At 35.3% G+C, this 23,466-nt stretch overlaps 1 protein-coding gene across 1 annotated transcript; it reads left to right on the top strand.

Moving 5' to 3' along the window:
• The first annotated feature begins 5,873 nt into the window (after window positions 1-5,873).
• Window positions 5,874-22,044, top strand: LOC136799389 (dymeclin-like). Its single transcript, XM_067056102.1, has 16 exons — window positions 5,874-6,049; window positions 6,649-6,701; window positions 6,891-6,993; window positions 7,292-7,407; window positions 8,606-8,672; window positions 12,490-12,615; window positions 12,951-13,048; window positions 13,394-13,603; window positions 13,855-13,921; window positions 15,951-16,053; window positions 16,815-16,940; window positions 18,066-18,274; window positions 18,717-18,804; window positions 19,071-19,253; window positions 20,540-20,656; window positions 21,608-22,044. The coding sequence occupies exons 1-16, from the start codon at window positions 5,910-5,912 to the stop codon at window positions 21,746-21,748; spliced, it is 1,947 nt and encodes a 648-aa protein (XP_066912203.1). The 5' UTR covers window positions 5,874-5,909; the 3' UTR covers window positions 21,749-22,044.
• Window positions 22,045-23,466: the final 1,422 nt, after the last annotated feature.

Raw genomic sequence — 23,466 nt, 5'->3', positions numbered from 1 at the left:
GTTTTCATGCCATTAAGAAATTCCCGAAGACGGAGTACACACACAAACTCAAAACACGCAAATGAAAGCAGTAATTAGGTCACACTTATATGTTTTGTTGACTTGCGGCCTATTCCCAGGAGAATCATTTGCCGGTCAGCCGAATAAGATTGTTTTGTACCTTCGCGGGTGATTTTTCAGTTTGAGATTCTGTCTAATGTTATGGTCTTTTGAAGTGCTTGTTCTAAGAGATGAGTGAATATAATTGTTTTTAGTTTTCAAGAGAAGCAAATTTAATCTTTCTTCTACAAGATTACACTTTAATATAATGCCAATTATGCATGTAAGTTTTATTAATACTTTCTTTTGCATTGGTTTTCTAAGGGAATTCACCACGGCAATTCGGCAACCATAATTTTTGCATACAATTCAGTCTGAGAAATCCTTCTAATTGCACGCTTAAAATTCCGAGATTTAAACGCGTAATTGCACGGCTATCAAATTGTAAGGTTTTTAAAAGTGTTTTTACCTATCAATTTCATGTTCCAAACCAGACGTCCGCGCTCGATAGGATCGATCATCGGAACGGCTCGATGACGGATCGATATGTGATCGATGGATTACTTAACGATCCGGATAGGAGATCGATGGAAGATTCAGCCATTAAAAAGTCTTGAGTATCGATCTTTCGTTGATTAATCGATTCGTCATCGATTGTTAATCGATTTCAATACACCGTTTAGGAGTGTCGACTGCGCACGCGTCAATCCAATTTTCCATTGTTTTGATTTTAGCGATCACGGAAAATTCACTCTCCTCTGTAAAAAAACGGTAGGTAAACATCTGGCTCTCATAAGGAAACATAGCAGAAAAACGGTAGGTAAAGAATTCCTTTTAATCATAACTTTTTTTCCTCTTGATGAATTTTTGTGAAATGCAGGAGAGACTTGTAAAATTATCATTGATACATGTTCAATATCTAAATCATTCCCTTTAAAGGAGAGAAAAAAATTCACAATGTTTACATTCCTCTAACCTTTCACAGTACTAAAGTGCGCATTTTTACCTACCATTTTTACCGGGCCTCTGCAATGGGAGTACCGGAAATAGCGAGACTCTAAACGGTGTATGTAATCGATTCGTCATTCGATGTTAATCGATTTCATCGACGATTTGTTATCGATGTAAATCGAGTATGAGTCGATAGGGTCGATAAGATCAATAAAAGATCGATGATAGATCGACAAATAATCGATAACTAATCATAAGCTTTAAAAAATCTTGAGTATCGATCCTCTATCGATCTCCTATCCGGATCGTTAAGTAATCCATCGATCACATATCGATCCGTCATCGAGCCGTTCCGATGATCGATCCTATTGAGCACAGACGTCTAGTCCAAATAATCTAAATCAGTACAGTATTATAATCATTGCTTACATTGAGATACATCATTTACAAGTTATTAGAAAAGAAATGAAAACACTTTTCGTTTGTGCGAGTTCAAAATAGACGATTTTCCTCAAGTTTTCTCGGAAAAAAATCTGGAATGCTTGGTCAATTTTACGCAAAATTTTACGAAGATTCCAATTCAAAAATCAGTTTTTGTCCGTTTGACCATGGTTCCATCCGTTTTTAAAAAAAGTAAGCCCCACTATATTGCTCAAGCTTCTTCAAGCAGGGCGGAAAATTAAGCGTGCAATTGCACATGGGTGTGTTTTTTTCCGTTTGACCATGGTTCCATCCGTTTTTAAAAAAAGTAAGCCCCACTATATTGCTCAAGCTTCTTCAAGCAGGGCGGAAAATTAAGCGTGCAATTGCACATGGGTGGACTCGGGCGGACTATGATAGTCAAGTCCACTCTGCAAGATTTACTAGGTTGCACCTGTTATGTACAAAAATATCTACTTTCCAAACGAATGCCTTTTCATTAGAAAATCAACTTATAGCTATGGCTTTCAGAAAACATTTACTTCAAAGCTTTACCATCAAAAATGGTTTCAGAATCGAGGAAAAGCTTTAATTGCAATTTTTTCCAAATGACCAAAATGGACAGGCCGTTAAGGTTCACACCCCCTACATCTTAGCGGCCAAAAAAAATCTTCAAAAGTAAATACTTTCACTGGTCCATGGCCGCCATGTTCTTTCGATGCGTAATCCTCAAAGTTCTTCTTTTCGCACGGAATAGACATTTTTTCAAAGAGGACGTCCTGTTGAATAATTATGTAGTCCAGCCATAAAAACAATAATAGAGCCATGCATAATTACTGTATCATGCATATTGTAATAATTATGCATGGATTTATCATTGTTTTTCTGCTGGACTACATAATTATTCAACAGGGTGGCCTCTTTGAAAAAAGGTCTATAAACATGTGGTTTTGAGCCGTGACCTTTCAATTTTGAAACTCCAAGCCCCGCAGCAAGTCAGGGCGGGATGGGTGGAGCAAGGAGTCAACTGAGGCGGAGGGAAAAATTGCAGACTTTCGTCACGTGACCAGTCATTTTTCTTGTCAAAGCATTAATTGGTGATCGGGAATAAGGTGAATGTCGTGTGGTTGCTTTGGTCTTAGCCTTTCTCCATGTTTCTACTTTTTGGACTGATGAAATTTGTAAGTGAGACTTCCCTTTTTTTAACTTTTTTAACGGCATTGCAGTGACCCCCTCCCACCCCTTACGGCCAGAAGCCGTTAAAAAAAAGGAAAATCGTTTGTCAACGGCCCCTTAGGCTCCTTTTGAATTAAGGCTCACAGGAAGGACTTAGGCCCTTTTTGAATTGAGGTAGGGAATCGTACAATGGTAACACCCAAAGAACACTAGACAGTCTTTTTCAGCATCACAACCAAAGACCCTGATATACTGTGAGATAGAGGGTAACTTGCATCAGTGGAGGCTATCATCATGCTTGCCTAGCCCTCAAATAAATGACCTGGCTGGTCATTACATTAAAATGCAAATTCAAATCAAAACAAAAATGGTAGAGTGCTGTAGATGTGCGAGCGAAGCTGCGTAGTTCATGTGTTTTTAAATTTTGCTGCTATGATTGGTCAGCCATATTTGATGGCTTATGCAAGTTTCCCTACACTGATGCAAGTTACCCGGCGGATTTGGCCAGAATCCGCCAAATTAAGTTCCCGCCAAAATTTATTTTCTCCGCCATCCGCCAAATTAAATTCCCGCCAAATTAAACTTTTTGAACAATATAATCTCTTTTAACCCTATTCGGACTAGGGGGTGGGGGGCTCTTTCTGTTCGGAGGTCAAACTATTGCTAATAGCTCCTGAAATAATAGAGCTTTTGCCGTGAAATTTTATGTAAATTCCTAACTTTTATTTAGCTTCAAAATAAAAAAAAATTTGACACCTAAATATTTTCACACCTTGAGCATGATGACATTTCTGACAGTAAGGTGTCACAAAAATTGACACTTTTCCAATACAAATTTATTTTCATTGTCAAATATATCGTTTAAACCGTAATTTATTGAATATTTAGGATAAAATAAGCATTTTAAACTAAGTCAACTTTTTTCTAAAGCCTTTGTTAGAATACAATAGCTATTTATAAGAACAAAAGAAATTTTCGGTTTTTGCTCACTTTGGGCATGATGAGTGACGTCATCAAAAAATTTTTTTGTCAAAAGTTACCTTACGTCACAAGGATCTTGTGTGCCAAATTTCATCCAAAAAGACCCACTAGATCAAAAGTTAAGGGGTGGTACAGGAAAAGCCCCCCCCCCTAGTTCTGAACCGCCCCTAAAAGCCTAGTTTGAATAGGGTTAAGGTGTTTTTGCATTTTTTTGCTGTTTTTACGCCATTTTAAGGATACATTTTTCAGCAAACGCCAAATTAAATTCCCGCCAAATTTAGTTTTTTCGTCCATCCGCCAAATTAAATTCCCTCTAAAAAACTTTTTCGGCCATCTGCCAAATTAAATTCCCGCCAAAATTTCTTTAAGGTACCTCCGTACTTCTTTATCATAGAATATCCACTTGATTTTTCAAGGTAAGTTTCGTTCACTAAAAGAGCACTCCTCCTGCGCGACTTGCAAAAATCTCTCATTGATTGACCTTCTTTGATACTTGATACTTGCTGTTAAAAGTCAAGGGATGATGAAAATCTTTTCTGTCACCGTTCAAACTAATTTTTTTCCATTTAACAGCAAACCAAAATAAACATTTAAAACCAAAGAACCACTGCTTAGATTGCTTAGTAGATGCGTGCCGCCCGCGCGGCAATTTGATCAACTTCAGATTCTAAGCCTGTGTTTCGGCTTCCGGTAATTTTGTTGCTGTTCACTGCTAGGGTACACCATTTTAAAACGGCATTTTTTGCAGTCCTAGCTACCAAACCGAGAAAGTTTTTGTGGCTTCAAGCCAAACCATTCAAGGTCATTTTGACAAAATCATCAGTTTGAAGATGTGATTTATATAGCAAATTTTCGCTTGGGATAGAAGTTAAAGGTATGTGTGTCAAAATTAGAAGAGAGCTGTTGACATTAGACCAACTTATGGTATATGTCAATTCAAGACAGACTTAAGTCCATTTTTTCGAAAATGGACTTAAGACCATAACCCCCTATTTCAGCATATGCACGCTTTCCAAAAACGGCCTTAAGTCCACAGAATTCTAATGGGAAAGAGGTGTATTTTGCAATTAAAAAAAAAATAAGAATTTAGAATGTTCCATAATAATATATCAACCATAAACAGTGCAAATTTTATTTTCTATGCAGGGGGGGTCTTGCAGTTACTCCTTGACACTATGTGGAGTAACTGCAATTTTGGACATTTTCTACAGACACCACCACCCTTGCAGTTATTCCATAGTGTACTAACTGATTTTACCCTCAAAATTGGTGTATACCACCCCCAAAAATGCCAAATTTGGCAATTTTTTAACTGAATTCCTCATTTTTAATACCATTTTAATGGGTACGTCTTATTAACGACCGTTCAAGAGTTAAATATCTCAATCATTTTCCAAGTTTGTTAAAATATCTTTCATGCCTTGATTGAAGAAAAAATTCTGTGATTTTTTTTTGACTTTTGAAAAAAATGTTTTGAATTTTTTTGCTTCCGGAATTTTTAAAAACCTAAAATTTTAAGTGAAAAATTGAAAAATGTGCTCACTTAGTACACCATATCCTACCAAAATCGACAATTTTGGGCTTAAGCACCACCCATGTTGCAGTTAGTCCACTGGTGGAGTAACTGTTTTCCCAAATTTTGGTTTATATACCACCACGGTAGTAATTGTCATAGTGTTTATATAATAACTGCATGAACCCCCCCTGTTCTATGAAGCATTGACATGAAATGTGTAGCCTTAAGTCCAACACATCTCAACCTTTAAAGTCAATTATCTCAAAATGGAAAAAATGGACTTAAGGCTGTCTTGAATTGACACGGCAATATGCATTTAATGTTATCTTACCATCGGAAAAGGATCACTTTCGTTTTCTACGTAAAAGTGTATCTATGGTAAAATTAAACGTGAGCTTGGTCGACTTTATTGATAACTGTAGATCCTTCATCAATAGACTGTCTTGTACATATAGTGTCCTAGTACGTAGTTGGTTGGTCCCCCCCCTGCGGGTGAAGGAAAAAAGCTCTCATGCGGCCGGCAGGAAAATATTTTTTTGTTGCTATTTTTAATAACTTAAGATCATTGAAATTGAACTTTAAAGATAACTTTCATGTACAAACAGTATGAAGTAAGCCCTGAATACTAATGTATCAACTACTAAACAGTTTGCGGCCAGGTCAGAACAAATTTTATTTTCACCCGGCCGGTTTCCGGAAACACTACATTTTTTTATTTTGGCCTGACTAAAATTGTTTCTCTAGGTTTCAGTTGACATGATTCGGTTCCATTTGCTCTTTTTATGTATGATTTAATTCCGGTTTTCTGTAGATAAAAATTCAAATAATGGGGAGTAGTTATTCATCAATCTCTGACCTACCTCAAAACGAATTCTTATTGAAACTATGTAATGAAGTTCCAATCAAGCGTGATGATAAATTTTGGGATCAATTATTGTCATTCAAGTTTTCAACACCTTTGGAAAGGTATGTCTAGTTTTTTAAGACTCCATTGTCTGCATGTCTGTGTAATGAAAGAATGCAAACGGAAGGTATTGTTGCACTTGTCTTTCAGGGAAGTTTATTAAATTGTCTTGATATAAAGCCTGTTTTTATTAATATATTCAATGTAGATTTAACGTGAATAAAGTAAGTGTATGGACTAGTTGGGGATGTATTCTAGATGTCAAATGACCTACTAACTATTTGACTTGTCATAAGCATTTGTGATACAATGTCAAGACAGTGTGACAGGATTGGCCCTTTTTTTATTACTGTATTATGAGATTTGACAAAAATAGAGAAGAGAAAACGCTATTTTAAAATCAAACGGTGATGGTAGTTAGCCTTTTTTGTTATTTAATGTTTGGAATTCCGTGATTTCAGCCAAAATTTTGATGAGAAATAGGCATTTCGAACCCCTACAACCCCCCTAAATATGATATGATACACCCCATCTCCTCATTCTTGGCTATCTTTATCAAATTTTGACTATTATTGAGTAAGTACCAAATACCCCATCCCTAATCAATGAACCTTGACAACAATTGAATTTTGAAGTTTTACCCTGTTTGTTTTCTTTTCAGATCCAACAGTCGGTTGATAAGAGAAAATACAGAAAAATTGTGTTCTTCGATAGGTATCGCATTCATTTTATTAATTTTCCAACCTTCTTAACTTAATGTAAGAAAACAGTTCTGAACAGCAATTCAATTTCAAAGTGATGATAATACCCTGTGACATATGAAAGATATAATTTTTTTTGATTTTTTCTAAACGTTTATTTTCCTTTAGAATAGAAATACAACTATACTTCGTTTTTTTGTAGCATCCAACAACAAGGTGACAGCGAATTTCACCACTTTGGTTGATGTTGCAATATTTTATGGAAGAGAAATGATTACCAATAGAGAGAACCTGAAAGAAGATGAGTAGGTTGTTTCATACTTTTTTAGCTTTATAGGTAGGAGACTTAAAACCCTCGATGATTTCAGCTCTTATCTACGAAAATTTCAAATAGATATTCAATGAACAAGCATGGTCATTTATATAATGATTATTTTAACAGTAATTTTTTTTCGGTTTTTGACAGTGCAAATAAGAGCTTTTTACTTGTCCAAATCAATTTTTGACTTGAATGATATTTAAGTTTGTGCTGAAAACCAATTTTTTTTGAATGGAAATCGAATGAAACAATCTTTAAAGGCTTTTTACTTTTTTCTTTTCCAGAAGCTCATGCAACAAATGTCGCAATGCATTAATGATTATCAGATTATGTTGCGAACACATGGTGGAAAACAACACTGAAGATGTTTGCGTGGCTTTCTTCAATACACCGCATACTGGTTTGTATAAAGCTATTAAAATCTAAATTCTGTAATATTTAGAAGTCTGTTACAACAGAAAAATTTGCAATCCGTACTTACATTCTGATACATTATTGCTCTTGAAGGAAAAAAAGACATGTTAAAAAGGATTACTTTAAGAGTTTTAAATTATTCAAAAAGATAAAATCGCTATTTCATAAAGTCTCTAAATCCTAAGAGCATTCATCTGTTCATTTTTATTATTTTGAGAAAATTACAATCACAGTTTTTCCCTCATTCTGAGAATATATTTAATTGTAAAGATTCGAAGTAAATCTTTTCTGAAAGCCATATAGATACAAATTACCTTTTTCCACTAACTAATCAAATATTTAACGCCGGAAAAACGAGGGCGGCAATTTATTAACAATAAAGTATATCTCGAATATCTCCTTAATTCGTAAACCTCATAAACCTTACTCTATAACTCGAAGTTCCCTTAACTGGAACAAAGTTGCACTCGACTTATAGAGACTCCACTGTATCTGTAATCAATATTAATAGAAATGACACAGGGGGGGGGGGTCGGTAGTAAAAATCTCAGACATAATGACGTTTACTACGGTGGTGGTGTGACGAAAAATCGAAAAAGAAATTTACTACCTAGGGTAGTTAAATACTAAAATGGGTGGTATCTATGTATTAAATGTTGAAAACATTTTACTACCTGGGTAGTTAAAACTGGTAAAATTAGAAAATTTTAGCTATTTTTGTATAATTCTTTTAATTTTTTGGATGACTTTTCTGAAAAAATTTTATAATTTGAAAAAAAATTCTGTTGGATAGTTGTTTGCTGCAAACAAAAAAATCTCGAAATTTTTTGTCAAAGTAAAAAAGACTTTAATTCTAAAGGCAAAACATTAATTTTTGCACTAAGTGAAAAATGTGCCACAGAAATAATCATTTTTTAGCTTTTTTTGTTAAATCAGTCCGAAAAGCAACCAAAAAATAGGTGGTCTCCATGACAAATTGTCCCAAAAACTTTTACTACCAGGGTAGTAAAATACCTCTTCCAAAGGTCTGGGTGGTGGTATGTAAAAATTCGTAAAAATCCTTTTACTACTCATATATGTCTGAGATTTTACTACCGACCCCCCCCCTGAATGACAAAAGATGATAAGGAGTGTTGATTAAAATATATAAACTTTGAGACTTAATTTTTGTTGCACTATTTCAGAATCGAAGTCGATATTGGAAGAATTCTTGCTACAATTGACAGAAATCATTGCTTTCGTAGATGCTGAGTAAGTTTGTTTGTTTGTTTGTTTTTATTTCCCTCAATCCCTTATAATGTTGACTTAAATATTTAAAAAACAAAAGACAATCAGTCCGGATAATAAACTTCCTTTCCGATTCAAAAGAGAATTTATCACCTGGGTTTTGACAGTAAAAGATAACATTGAGAAAGGTAATGCTTATGTTAGTCAGGGAATTCCATCGATTGCGGATACCGCCATATTGCGGTAGTTTTCATTCGCGTTTAGCCTCTAGCGGCTTATGACAATTACATAAGGTGCTGGTCGACAAAGATAAACAAGCATCGACTGTCAAAAAAGTATCAACAGAAAGCTTGTCTTACATTGAATGAATCTTATCTACGGAAGGAATATTTGTCGCTGCAAGCGATTTGGGGCACATTCAAAAAGGCCGAACCAGTAAAAGCCGAAGTTTTTGGCCAATTCGGACCGGACCTGGCCGATCTAAGCCGAACTTGGCCGAAGGTTTTATTGGTCGATCCTGGTCGAACTGAATGTGCTCCAAATCGCTTGCAGCGACACATATTATGAATTTATTTTCTTGTACATAATTGCAATTGCAGTATTATGTAGAACTAGCCGGTACCCGGCGTCGCACGTCGGTTTAGCTGTTTGCTGAACGCATTTAAAGTCCTTTGAGATGTTGGGAAGGTGGCTTAAACACGATGAAATCAAAATTAAAGGGAAGAATTCTCTTCAAAGTTTGACTCTATCCCTCCCGGGTGACGTATCTTTTAACCATATTTTGAAAAAGATTTTTGTGGCAAAAATAATCAGAAAACAGAAAGGGCGTCATTCCCAAATTACACCATACCGGCGACCAGCGACGTCCGAGACGGCTCTGCAATTGGATTTTTTTTCTCGCTTCGCTCGTGTTATATTTGCCGTAGTTCTTGAGGTTTAGGAAAACTTTGATGTCAAGATAAGCGGAGTGAAATAATAGACATGACACGCGATTCTTCGAAAAGAGGCAGCCCGGGGGAGGGGGTACTTAGGCAAGAGAAGGGTATGGGTATGTGCCGGCCTTAAAGGTGCCTTTTTTGAAACATGGCAGTTTGAAAAATCGGAAAATCAAACTTCAGTCCCACTAAGAATTGGAAAAATAGGAAAATTTCAACTTTTTGCCCCCAGAAAGATAGAAATTTGATCAAATTAGTTCCAAAAAGTGAATTAAAATTCACACAATTTCCCTTGTTTCTTCTCCTCTTTATTCTGCTAAGGGTCCGAGGGGCAGGGCCGAAAGTCAGCTCGCAACCATAGTCCACCCGGAAGGCAGCTAGGACACGCAGACAAAAAAGCGTGATAGCGCAATTTTTTATGTTGTTTTTTATAAAATAACTTCGTCATAACTTCAGTAATTTTTCAAATTCAACAATGACTTAGATTTACAGCAAAATAGTTATCGACATACATGTTTAAAGGTCCCTTTTTACGTAGACAGGAACCCGTCTGCGTATTTTTTTTAAATCTGATGAATACTTGACGGGTCAGAGCTGTGAGTCCAATTTTGGCCTCAAAAAAATTACAGTGGGAAATTCGAATTTAGCGCTGTCCTCACTAACTAAAATAAAAACCAAATTTTGGAAGTTGCGCTTTCTTTAAGAAAGTGTGACCAGTGAAACAATAACAGGATTCGATTGGCTGTGTTTTCAACCGTTATTAGGATATGGGAAATTCAAACTGTCAGCCCATACCTTGTCTGTACACAAACCCGATATCTACGGCTAATTTCAAAATTCATTGCCGTAGAAGGTCTGTTGTCATTCTCTTTTCTGGTTTGAGATTTCTCAAACCAACCGCTGCGATGGAGTGCTGTTGGAGTTTGGCGAGAAATCGGAAGCGATAGGAGAAAATGGCCGTCAGAATTGTCAGAAAGTATATCCCGGGGGGATACTACCCTTGTCGACCGACGGGGGTGCTCCGCTGAGGTTCGAAAAATGCACCCTACGTGGGACTCGAAATTTGCGAAAAAAGTGACCCTGAATGGGACTGAAATTCCAAAATTTTCTCAAATTTTCTACTTTTTCCCCAAATTTTCCAAAAATAGGCACCCTACGAGGGACTGATTTTTCTATTTTGGTGTTTTTGCGACCCTACCTGGGACTCGTGGAGGTTAAAAAAGGTACCCTGACCAGCGGAGCATCCCCGTAACCCATCTTTCCCTAGTACCCCCCCCCCCGGAAGTATATATAGAAGTTTGTCGAAAAAAAGTGTTTTCATGACAAAACTGGCTTCTTATTTTTTAATAATTGGAATAAAAGAGAGCTCTTAAATGAAGACATTCTATTGCAAAATAACTCTTTTTGCACAAATCGAATGTTTTTTGTTTACATTTTGGATCTTTGAGTTCACGAACGTGAGAAAGAAGTTGTTTGATTGGAATCTTGTTTTCAAAGTGGTTTTAACCTTTTAACTTCAGTTCTTTGCAAAAGAATATACTCAGAGTATCTCTGTATGCTTTTATGTTCCAATTCAGTATTTTTTTTACTGCATTTGATCTATGTAGAGTGGTTATAGTTTGTTTTGTTGGCATAATTTTTGTAAAAAATGTTTATATTTTTCTTTGGCGGACTACATGGAAAATATAGGGTAATGGGAAAATAATTTTTTGTTAGACAATTTTGAATATGTCCTCGTTACTTTTCAGCTTTAAGTTTGGCTCAAAAACATTAAAAAAGTAGCCAAAACATGCTTAGAAAGTGACCCTCAATCATGGACCCCATCCCTTTGTTTACAATTGTCGTAACTTTGGCTGCCATTTTATTTTAAAATTATACTTCATCGTAGAGGTCTCCGTACGGGAAATTTTTTATCAAACAGACAATGCACACAGAGTGTACTACGCTACGATAATCGTGAGATACACTCTGGTACAGAGTAGCCCATACCATGCTATATATTTCGCCATCAGCATATAGAATAAGAAATCAAAGCATGGATCTCCAGGCTACTTTTTACGAAGAAAGAATTCTAGTTTTTACCGCCTTTTGAATGTATTTTTAATGTTGCTGTTCTAACAAACTTGTTATGTGATTCTTGTGTTTTATTTTATATTTGTTCTTTTCTTTAACATAACAGATTCTTTTTAAAAGATTTTCTTTTGTTTTGAAAAGAATTCGAATGTCTCAAATCAAATAAGGTCGTTACTTAATTACCTTACATTCGAAAACATAAAACAAAAGAAAAGAAAGAAAAAAAAAGAAAAAGTCTAATCTATCAATCAAAACAAAGTCTTTATAAAACGGCGCGAATCTGATTTAACACATTTGTGAAGCAAGAAGCAAAAGTCATCTTTTAAAAGAACAAAAACATTGCGTACGAAAACGAAAGTAGCACAGACAGAAAGAAAGAAAGAAAGTAAGACAAAACGACATACAGACTACCGCTATTAATATATAGATATAAAATTGGCGTTTATACCGCAATTGAGGAATTTCTTTGACTGCATGTCAAGATGTATCCCAAAAAGATAAAAAAAAATGCCTTAAATATTGTGTCATATTGAATAAAAATATTCAACATAAAATTCAGAATTACAACTAGCAATTATGAAATAAGGACTTAGCCAAGCCCGACCAAGATTCACTGGTTCTTATAAAAGAAAAGATGTATTTTGTTTAGCTATAAGAAGAGTCTTCCGGATGTACTTTTCGGACTTAAGTACTGAAAATGATCACTCTTTTTTTGTTTGTTTTGTTTTAGACCTATTCAATTGTTCATTCTTCGATATTATTTCGCATGACTATGTAATTTTCTTTACTATCGACCACTCACTATCCATAATAGTCTCCGTTTTTTATTGTAGCCAGATCACATATTATACACAAATGGAAGCTATCACCACAATCCTGGTTCTATTATCAAGTCAAATGTTCGATTTGAAGTCAACTTCAAAAAGCAAAATATTTCAAATGATAATGCGAAGTAAATGGTAGGATTCCTTGTTTTCCCGTTGTTTGAAGTTTGACTGAATATACCAGAGAGTATTACTTGGAGCTATTTGATGGAATGCCTGTTCTGTATATATTTATTTCGACCTTGTTTTACTCAAATTTGATCTCGCGTTTATCTTTTGCAGCTCCTTATCAGTAATGTTTAACAATTAAAAGACATTGTATTTATTTCATTTTTAGCTCTGGTAAATTTGATATGTTTTCTTTATAAATTCTCTCCTGGAAATAAAATCTACAATACACTGCATTGTCATGAAGATTGAGATGTAAGTTAGCTCTATATTTCACGACGATAAACTCCCTCCTTTTTCAGCTCCAACAATGCTAGTGAAACGGTTCGAAAACTTTTACATAATTACATTCGAAACGAACCAGCACCTGTTTCCTCAAGTCTCGTCGGTTGGGCAACCTGTAAGTTCATAATTTATACAGTCGACTCGCGTTTTTTCGAACTTCTATTATTCGAATTTTTCTATAATTCAAACTCATTCTTAGTTCCCGTCAGGAACGCTCTTAAAATACTCTCTATAATTCAAATCTTTCTGTTTATCGAAAAATAATACGATTGTGGTCCTTTGGGAGCATATCCGGCAGCTTTTTTTACTTTAATAAGGGTTGCAACTTTTGTCATTCCCGATTTTAAAATTTATTTATTTTTTTATCTTTGTGGTTCATTGGGAGGTAGCTTTCTGCTGTGCAGTGCAACTTTTGCCATGCCCGATTTTAAAGGTAATTTATTTTTTTCATCTTTTCCAGCTGGTATATGGTCAATGTTTACTGGAGGCAGTGGAGGGGAAACAGGAGAAAAATCATCAACAAACATACAACCAAACTCACCTAACGAACTACACCCTTTATCAAGTCACAGCGCGTTGTTACTGTTAGCATTGTGTTTTCATTACACAAAAGACGGGAATCCGTATAGAGAAGCTTTGTTTCGGTGTAAACCGGGCAGGAAATCAGAAGGTAAAAGAATTTCTTGACATCTATGTCTCACAGTATAAGAAAATTTAAACAAAGGGTCTGCCTACAAACAAAGATTCTCTTTTTATGAACAATTTCATTAAACCATCCATATTTTGATTTAAAGAGTCAGCATTGTACATTCTTTGAGCTAAATGTGTGACATTTCCGTGTACCATTCATATCAAAGTCTCTTCTTTAAGCTTGCTTGAGGAGATATCAATGTAGAAAATGTTTCCTTGTGTCGTCTGTAGGTCCTGAAGCAGCAGTTGGTCGATCATTTCCCTTAAATTTCAAACGTTTATATTCTTCACTCACAAGGTTAGTCAGTTGATGTTTTTTTTTCATCCTAGTTTTGATTGGCTTATCATGGTGGCCGAAGCGAGAAATTAACGACCAGGGGTGAAATTAATGATAAGATGATACACTATTTTTTTATATTATAGAAGTATATTTCGCAGGTCTATTGACCTCTATGAAATAATCTCATTTAAATTTACAGTTTATCTTTATAATGTAACAAAGTTCTTATTCTTATTGTACAAGTATTTTTTTCATATAAAGTCGAGTTCTTGGGCTTCCACGGACTTTCCACTGGAAGCTGTCATCGTTCTTCTTCATATTTCGTTCTTTTGCCTTTTGGCACCATTCCTTAACGAGGTTTCGTTCGTTTTTTGACAGATCGTCTGTTGCTTTAAATTCGTAACGGCGTCTTGAATTGCAGATCCCCTTTAGCACCTTTTCTTTATCTTCCTCACTTTGAAATGTAAGTTTCAATGGACGGTAATGTTTTTTCTCTTCGTTTTCAAGTGTTAGGGTACCGATTCTTTCTGATTTTTTTACCTTGATTTCTCCTATATTCAGTTTTGAAATTACATGTTTTTCTATGTAGTCGATATCTATCTTATCCGCTATCTCTTTCGTGTCTTCCGTAGTTTCATATAGATGATGTATCATGAGATTACACGAAGGTCGCTTCAATTCCCATTTTTTATCCTTATTTTCTTTTTCAAGGAAACGCTTTATCGTTTTCGTTTGCGAATCAAGATGTTTCTTTGTTATTTCTGAATAACTTGATTTTTCACAAGCAATTTCATTCACAGACGAAGATTTCTTGTTTGCGATTTTATTTTATTTGCCTTCCAGCACGTCAATTCTTTTATTGAAGGTGTTTTCAATTTCTGCGACTGCTTTATTCACATTGTTAGTTGACACTTTAGCCTTCAAATTTGAAATGTCCTCCCGTTGTGCTTTTATTATGTTCTCACATGCATCGATATCTTTTTGTAAATCTCCAACAGACTTGAAGTTCAATTTCTTTTTCAATTCTGGTGTTATGATCACACAGCTCATGCATTGATAGCTTCTAGATTTGTGTTGAAGATAAAGCTGGATTTGATAAGGAGGAAGCTCAGAGCAAGCCAAATGAACTCGACGTTCGCATTTCTTGCATTGTAAAGTGTCCTTTTTATTTGTGTTTGCATGGATGAGGCAGCTTGATGGGGTACAATAACCAATTTCCTCGGATTTTCGTTCGTATATTTTTCCAGTTATTTCCGCCATATTGTGCACATTTTTTGCTGCTCTCGCGATGCGACTGTATTTGACGTCAAATAAAATTGAATAAAAATTTTGGAAAAAAATTTTTTTGGACTTTTATAATTTAAGATTGTCAACAGTGTTGAAACTTTAGACCGTTTTGACTTTTATTCCATTATCCATTTCATTGAGTCATTTAGTATTTGGTGAACATGGTCAGGCTACGGTCCCTTTTCCAGGTCATACCGAAGATTCCAAAATGGTACTTGATTCCTCAGCTTAATACTCAGTAATTTTACGAAAGGGATCAAGGTTAAGTGGAACAATCCACAGGGAAAGAGTGACGCCCTTCCCTACCTTCGGGTAGATAGCTATCGAAAGAGGAGTCTTCGGTTCGCCACGACTGCAGTCGCATACTTAATAGCGAGTTTATGTATTTTCACTTTTGAGGACGGTAAAGGGACTGACACGATTTGGAAAAACCCGCACTTCTGACAGGCAAAATGGAGGACGGTAAAAGTGCTGATTTACCGTTGTTCTCAGTTGGTCATGATCCAGTCAAATTAGAACCTTACCGTCTCCGTCGCTGAAAAACACACATACATAAACTTGGTAATTACTAAACTCGTTAACATTAGTGAGGTTAAGTATACTGGGATAATCACGAGGACGGACGAAAAATGTGATGGGCTAGTGGAAATACGAAATTTGATTGGTTGAAACTCACTAGCCTGTTAAATTTTCGTTCGTCGTCGTGATTTTACCGATTTACTTAACCTCACTATTGACGAATCATTACTTTTACTTGTAGGGATTTGAAGCATGACCAGACAGTACTCCTTCTTTATCTTCTCTTGCACAAAAACGAATCATTTCATAATTTCGCGTTACGTCAAAAAGACCTACAATCAGTGGTAAGACTACTTTTTAGATATTCATGATATGCACCTTGTAATGTCTTCTCGTTTTGACATTACATCACGAACCGAACAGCTTGTTGGTTGCAAGTAACGCTGTATTTGACTGATTCTACGTCACTCGCAATCAATACACCTATCAATTTTTAGCGGTGCGGTCTGGGACTGGTAACGAAAATACAACAATTTCCAACAAATTTTCCTTCTAAATTCACTAACCATCCCTTAAAAAGCCGATCGCACCACTTAGGGCTGGTAGGTGTATTAGCTGTTGTGTATATGGGTATTTGTAATGTCAGAAGACATAACAATGGTGTATATCTCACCAATATCCAATAAAAATTAAAAAATCTCTAAACCTTGATAATAAATATATATATTTTTATCCTTATCGTATTATCTAATTGGTGTCGCAACGATTAAACAACGGCACTGCCGACTCGTCTTCAGAAATTGACATTTTGACCCCTTGAAATCTGGCAAATCTTTGTCTCTAAAGAAACTCCTCCGGCCTATACTTTACGTCAGATTCTAAAGGGATAAGCAAAGATTCGCCAAACTTGCAAGAGCTTGTGCTAATTTTCTTTGTAAAATCCATTTCCAATCTCAGGTGAAAAACTTGCTTTGACCACTGGACATTGGTAGTTTCGGGAGGCTGGAACTCTTGTTGGCACAACTTTGTAGTGTGCTTTGACCTGTGTAACGAAAGTCTTCATATTATTAAAATTCTAAAACTACCAAACATCTTCTCTGTTCAGGTTATTCCCATCTTACAAGTGTTATACCACGCGGAACAAAGGAATGCACATCATATTTACATGGCCTTGATTGTTATACTAATCTTCACTCAAAACGAAGAATTCAATATTGCTGTTCACGAAATGGTAATCTTACTATTTTTCATTAATTTGCTTGCTGTGAATTCACGATGTGAAAAAAATCCTTAGGACCCGTAGCATCTTTCGTATGATGCAACCGGGATACGATTGGTTTCGAAAAAAGCGTTTATTTTAACGCGGCACTGAAAAAGACCGGAATACCTGTTATTTTCTCGTCCAATACTAAACTATTCCTGTCATTTGTTTGTTAAAATACCGGTAAAGGCGTTGTGTTGAGCGGTGAAAAAGAATGCGGCAATTATATTTTGATTTTCCCCAACCGATTTTAAGTCAAGTTGTGACAAAGTGAGCATATTAAGAGCATTTTAAGGACATTTATTCGAGCCTAGAAATCCCGTAAAAAATGAAAACAGTCATAATTTGACGGTTTTTTAAGCGTTTGAGTGTCACCACGGTCCGCTACGACTCATTAATCTGCTTGTTGAAATATATCTGTGCCTTTCCAGACGTTGATCGACAAAGACCTTATTTCGATTGTAAACAATTTTTGATATGAAAAGCTTGATTGAACGTAGCCTGAACTTGATTTTCTTGTTTCCCACAATGTGAAAATCAAAGTCATTGAAAATAGTAGAATATATGACAAATAAAATAAAATCATGAACTATAATGACAGACAGACAGACAGACAGACAGAATAATTAAAATATTCATATCTTCTGCGGTGTCTCCAATACGGAAGGGGAGAATTTGTAAAATCATTTTTGGAAAGCTAAGGGGTAGGGGAATCAAATTGTGGTCCTGGGAGCATACGTAGTTTTTTGCTTTAATAAGGGGTGCAACTTTTTATATTGAGCTTCAAAAAGTGCAAAAACTGGACTAAACAGCTGTTTCTGTTAAATACAGGAATCACCTATACTTGCAATATATCTCTAATCTTAATTTTTTGAGAGCTTTCTCCACTTTCTCAAGCTAAAATTTTCATTTTTGACCCTATGATTTTTGCCTGAAACCGTCATGTTTGTCCGATAATGTATAACAAGTGCTTTGACCAAAAAAAAAGTCGCACGAGTTCAAAAAATCGAACAAATTTCCCAATACTAATAAAGGTTACTGCTATAAAACCTTGTTAAATCTAATTTTAACTCTACTTTCTCTGATTCCCCTTAGCCGGTTATAGATGCAGAATGGTTCGCAGAAAAGAAGCTAACAAATATATCCCTGGGCAGTTTATTAATCATTATTATCTTACGGACGATACAATATAATATGGCAAAGATGAGAGATAAATATCTTCACACTAATTGTTTAGCTTCACTCGCAAACATGTCCAACAGTTTCAAAAATCTTCATTCGATCGCTATACAAAAGTTTGTCACGTAAGATTTTGTACACTATTTCGCTTGTTTTTTTGTTTTTTTTCTGAACGATGAAATATCTTTCTTTTCTAAAAAGAACACTGGCTCGTTTAGAATTCCCAAGAGACTGCGAAAAAAAGTCACCTATTGGGATGAGAAATACCTTTACTTTCTGTGGTTGGAAATTTTGAGATTTTTTTTTTTTTTTTTTCAAATAAGTGAATCTAAATGGGGATTGGCCGCAGTGTTAAGTGTAATTTCTGATGGGGTTAAACTTTGTAGAATATTTTCTTCACATTTCGTTTACGATTTAGCAGTGTTTCGCCTGTTTTTTTTCCAGTAAGAATGGAGAGAGAAACAGGGCAGTAACATGGGGTTGGTTGATTGAGACCTTTTCATGGCTCGTCCATTAAGTAAGTCTCAAGAGAAAGTTATATTGAAAATGATGTTATCTTTCTTCCAGGTTATTTCAAAGTTTAATCAAAAGGCGTGCTAAGTTGATCGAAAAAACGAAAGATATTGACACGACAATCGAACACGAATCGAACGAAGTAATTCAAATTCTTTTAAAATTGTTTACCACTTTTTATTAGTTGTCAAACGTTTTGAAATTTATCTTAAGAAGATTTTCTTATTTGCTTGAATAGAAGGCTTACTACCTAGTCCTTCACCTCATCATGGAGCAGAAAATAATTGTCCCGATGAACAGAGCTTGAAGGGGTTACTTTTTGTAGTTAATTTTGTTGTTGTTAAGTTTCCTTCTCAAACGGGAAGATAAAGTTGAAAACTTTTATAGTTTTCGCTTCATTTTTTCTAGCTTGCTGACCTGGCCGTCCTTGAAGAAATCTTACACATGATGATTGAGATATTGAACGCTTGTTTGACCAATAATATCAAAGATAATTCCACTATAGTTTTTGCTATGTTGAGACATAAAGAACTCTTTCAAGACTTCAAATCGAACCCTAAATTTCAAGATGTCGTTCATAATATTGATAGTGTAAGTCATCTTTTTATGAAAACGATTTATTTTTCATATTTTGTTAATTTAAAAGCAGAAACTTTCGCAGGCAGAAACTTTTGCGAGGTTGCAAAATCGCGAAACTTCGTGAACTTTACTTTTGGAACGAATTCAGCGGATAGAACTTAAATAGCGAATTTTAGAATGTTATTTCATTTTGCAGGCGAAAAGCGATAAAAATGCACAAAAACTGAAAATTGAGTACAAAATTGCAAATTATGGAAGCAAACGGTCAAATCTTTAGAGGCGATTCCTTAGGCAAATGGAACGTCTCCTTCCATAATGGCTGAAGTTACTTAATTTAACATAAGCATGAAAAACATCTGTTGACCCTCCCTACTAGAGGTAGAAAACTTATTTCATAAACACTTTGTATGGGAATTTCGTATAGATGGTCAAAGGTTTGGAACATATTCAGGGGGGCTCTTGCAGTTACTCCTTGACACTATGTGGAGTAACTGCAATTTTGGACATTTTCTACAGACACCACCACCCTTGCAGTTATTCCATAGTGTACTAACTGATTGTACCCTCAAAATTGGTGTATACCACCCCCAAAAGTGCCAAATTTGGCAATTTTTTCAATGAATTCCTCATTTTTGATACCATTTTACTGGGTTCGTCTTATTAACGACCGTTCAAGAGTTATATATCTCAATTATTTTCCAAGTTTGTTAAAGTATCTTTCATGCCTTGATTGAAGAAAAAATTTTGTGATTTTTTCTGACTTTTGAAAAAAATGTTTTGAATTTTTTTACTTCCAGAATTTTTAAAAACCTAAAATTTTAAGTGAAAAATTGAAAAATGTGCTCACTTAGTACACCATATCCTACCAAAATCGACAATTTTGGGCTTAGGCACCACCCATGTTGCAGTTAGTCCACTGGTGGAGTAACTGTTTTCCCAAATTTTGGTTTATATACCACCACGGTAGTAATTGTCATAGTGTTTATATAATAACTGCATGACCCCCCCCTGACATATTCATTATAAGAATGTATAAAGGGTATCATGTTTGGATTTGTTTATTTTCTAGTTGCATGATTAAAAAATACGCAAAACAAATTCATTCAGGAACGAAAGCTCTAACAGAAAGAAACCAAAGCCCTCCAGATCGGTGTTTTTATGCAGTAACATTTCCCGTAAATATACCGGAACGTCTTTAAATGGGAAGAAAGGGAAGGTTGAAAGTTTCCTTTTTTCTATGGAAAAAATTTTCTTTCTGCTCCTATTTATTCGTTAGCTCTTTTCCAATGTTTTCGTAGATATTGTCATACTTTGGATCTCGTGTGGATGAAAAAATGGACTCAGTAAATACCGCTGAAGGTTTTATCTCCATAATAGAAGAAGCAGCTGGTACATGGCCAAAAGATGATATTAAAGTAAGTTCGCTCGCTCTCTTTTTTTCCCTCCTCGTATTTTAAATCGATATTGTGGGTAAAAGAAGTATTCTTGCAAAGTAGGCAGACCCGGGTCACATTTCCAAATTCAAAGCATCTTAAAATAGATACCAATCTGGTACAAATTATATTAATAAGTAGATAATTATAGTTAAATATAGTTAGGGGATGGCGCCACTCTTTCTCCCTGGATTGCTCCACTTACCCTTGATCATTCTCTTAATTGCTGAGTATCAAGCAGAGAGGCATCAAGTACCATTTTGGAAATCTTTGGTATGACCCGGCTGGGGGTTGAGCCCACAACCTTGCGCACCGTAGCTTGATGCTCTACCACTGCACTACGGCCGCTTATAGGTACTGTAGGATGGCTAAACTTTCTCATTCCCGGGGAATCATCCCTGGTGAATAGCGCTCCGCAACGCATACGTCATAATTATTACTTTACACTTTTTTTGACATTTGTACGAGTTGCAATCCCACAATTCAATGCGGCTCAATTAAAAATACGTGCAAGTTGTTTTATATCTTTTGTCTAATGATGCAATTAAGGTACAAAAGAAATTAACGCAAAGGTTGATAGGATTGGAACTCGTACAAACACATCGAGAGTAATGATTATGTCAAAAGTAAAATCTATTTTTAGACTCAGCGCGGTGCGCTATTTTGAGAATTTTTCTGCGGTTTTTACAGGCATACCAGCAAAAATTTTTTTGCTGCGTACAAGTGCGTAAACAATACACAACAGCCCTGAGCCTGACTTCCTAACAAGTTGAAATTTCTTTTCTACATACCCGGAGTCTTGATATTTTTCCTTTGTATAATGGCAATAAGAACGTTTCCCCGGAAATGAAAGAGAGTTTAGCCATCCTAAAGTACCCTTATCATTCCTTGGTATGTCGGAATTTCAATTCCTGATTCTTTTTTTTTCTGTAGAAAAATGCACACTTGAAGTTCAAATACATGGAAGAAGAAGCAGCAGAAGAATTCTTCGTCCCTTACATCTGGTCAATTATTTACAAATCTTCTTTCTTGTATTGGAATTCCGATAAAATACTACTGTTTCATCCTGTTTGAATTCGCAGTATTCTGTATAGTAGGAGAAGGCGTAACTTATTTATTTTCTAGTTAGATAATTTTTATCAAGCCTTGCAAGGTATCAGACACCAAACACTTAGATTAAGATTGGGATGGAGATCTTGATATTTTCCATGTTGACTCATAGCTCCCACGAGGTTATGACGAGAGAAAATATCTTTAATCGGATTAACTTTCGTGATATTAAGTTTCGATGATATTAACTCTATCTGTGGCAAAATGGCCATTATCAGCTATTTTCAGGCTCATTCGCGAAATTAAATCAACACGAAAATTTTCAAAGCACTGAAATTAGCCACAATTGCAAGAATATGAATTTTTATTTATTGGTAACTGTAAAATAGTTACCAATAGTTAAAATATTTTTAGGTTTTCAAAGTGAGTTACACTTTGAGGATTTTCAAAAAAAAAAAGAAGCCTGTCTGTGCCATATTTTAGTGTCGATTCGTACTTTTTAGGTGTCCTTTGGTGTTGATTGTTTCTGTATGTAGTTAAGTTAAGTTTGGACTTTTAGATTTATATTTTTTATATTTTGTAATTTCAATGAAATCAAATTTGAATCTCCTTTCTTGGCGCTCTGTAGTTGCTGCATAAATATGTATAGCCCACATTCAGTTCCTGAGCATTTCTAATATGATATATGGGTAATATTGAATCAAAAGTTTGCAAATAAAATTTCTCAGAATTTGTTTTCTTAGGCATTACGATATAGTGCTGTCTTGTTTAACAGTAAATAACATTTAATATTTACCTCACCAAAGATTTATATATAATGCATGCATTTAAAGATAATTTAATTTTTTTAAGTTCTAAAATTTTACCCAAATTGTAGAAAAAATTTGGGCAAAGTCAAACCAAATCTCTCTAGGGAAGGTAAAAGAGAAATTGGTGGTTGTTGTTGCTTCAGTATTCTTTTCGTCTTTTTTGTGAATTAAACGGCAATGGAAAAATTAAATTTTTAATTTTATAATATAGTTTTCATGTTCTCATTTGCTGTTAATTTTTGTAGGAAATTGTATCTATATTAGAATAATGAAAAAAATCTGAAGAAACTTTTGTTTACTTTGTTAGACGTTGCCCTTTATAAATCTCATTCTTCAATAAGCCATCGGCAAATTTCTTACGGGGAACTAAAAAAAATGAATTAAGTGTACTAAGGCATTGGGTTTGAGTAATTATTTCCCTTTTACTTTTTAGGTTTTATTGCTTGTAGGGGCATTCCTATTTTAGCCCTTTAGAGTCCCGCACCCCCTGATTGATACTTTTAATAAGAATTCCGTGAGTCGAAATGAGGCTAGTGATGTAAGATTCAATTTTGAGCATTGACTATTCTCAAGTGATTCTTCAATTTTAAAAGTAGAGAAAATAATTTATTTTATAGCCATGTCATTCCCAAAACAGTATTCCACTTCAGCTCCTAACCATTAAGTTGTTGATCGAAGTCCCTGGGGGCACTAGTATCAGGGGGGTCGGGGTAAAAAATCCGAAGCACGGAGACCGTCGTTCAATTCATAGAGGTCGCCGTAGAAGTCATCGATGTCGTCGTCTATTACATAGAGGTCGTGAGCGGACTATAGAGGTCGTGGTGGGTAGTAGTGTAAAATTCAACATTTTAAGATCTGGTCTTTGATTTATAACATTAAGGTCTGGAAAATACACGTCACTATCCAATCATATCATAGAGGTCGTCGACCAAA

Source organism: Clytia hemisphaerica, unplaced genomic scaffold, assembly GCF_902728285.1.
Source record: "Clytia hemisphaerica strain Z4C2 unplaced genomic scaffold, Clytia hemisphaerica genome assembly, whole genome shotgun sequence".
NCBI lineage: Eukaryota > Metazoa > Cnidaria > Hydrozoa > Leptothecata > Clytiidae > Clytia > Clytia hemisphaerica.
This window is presented reverse-complemented; position numbering and strand designations above follow the sequence as displayed.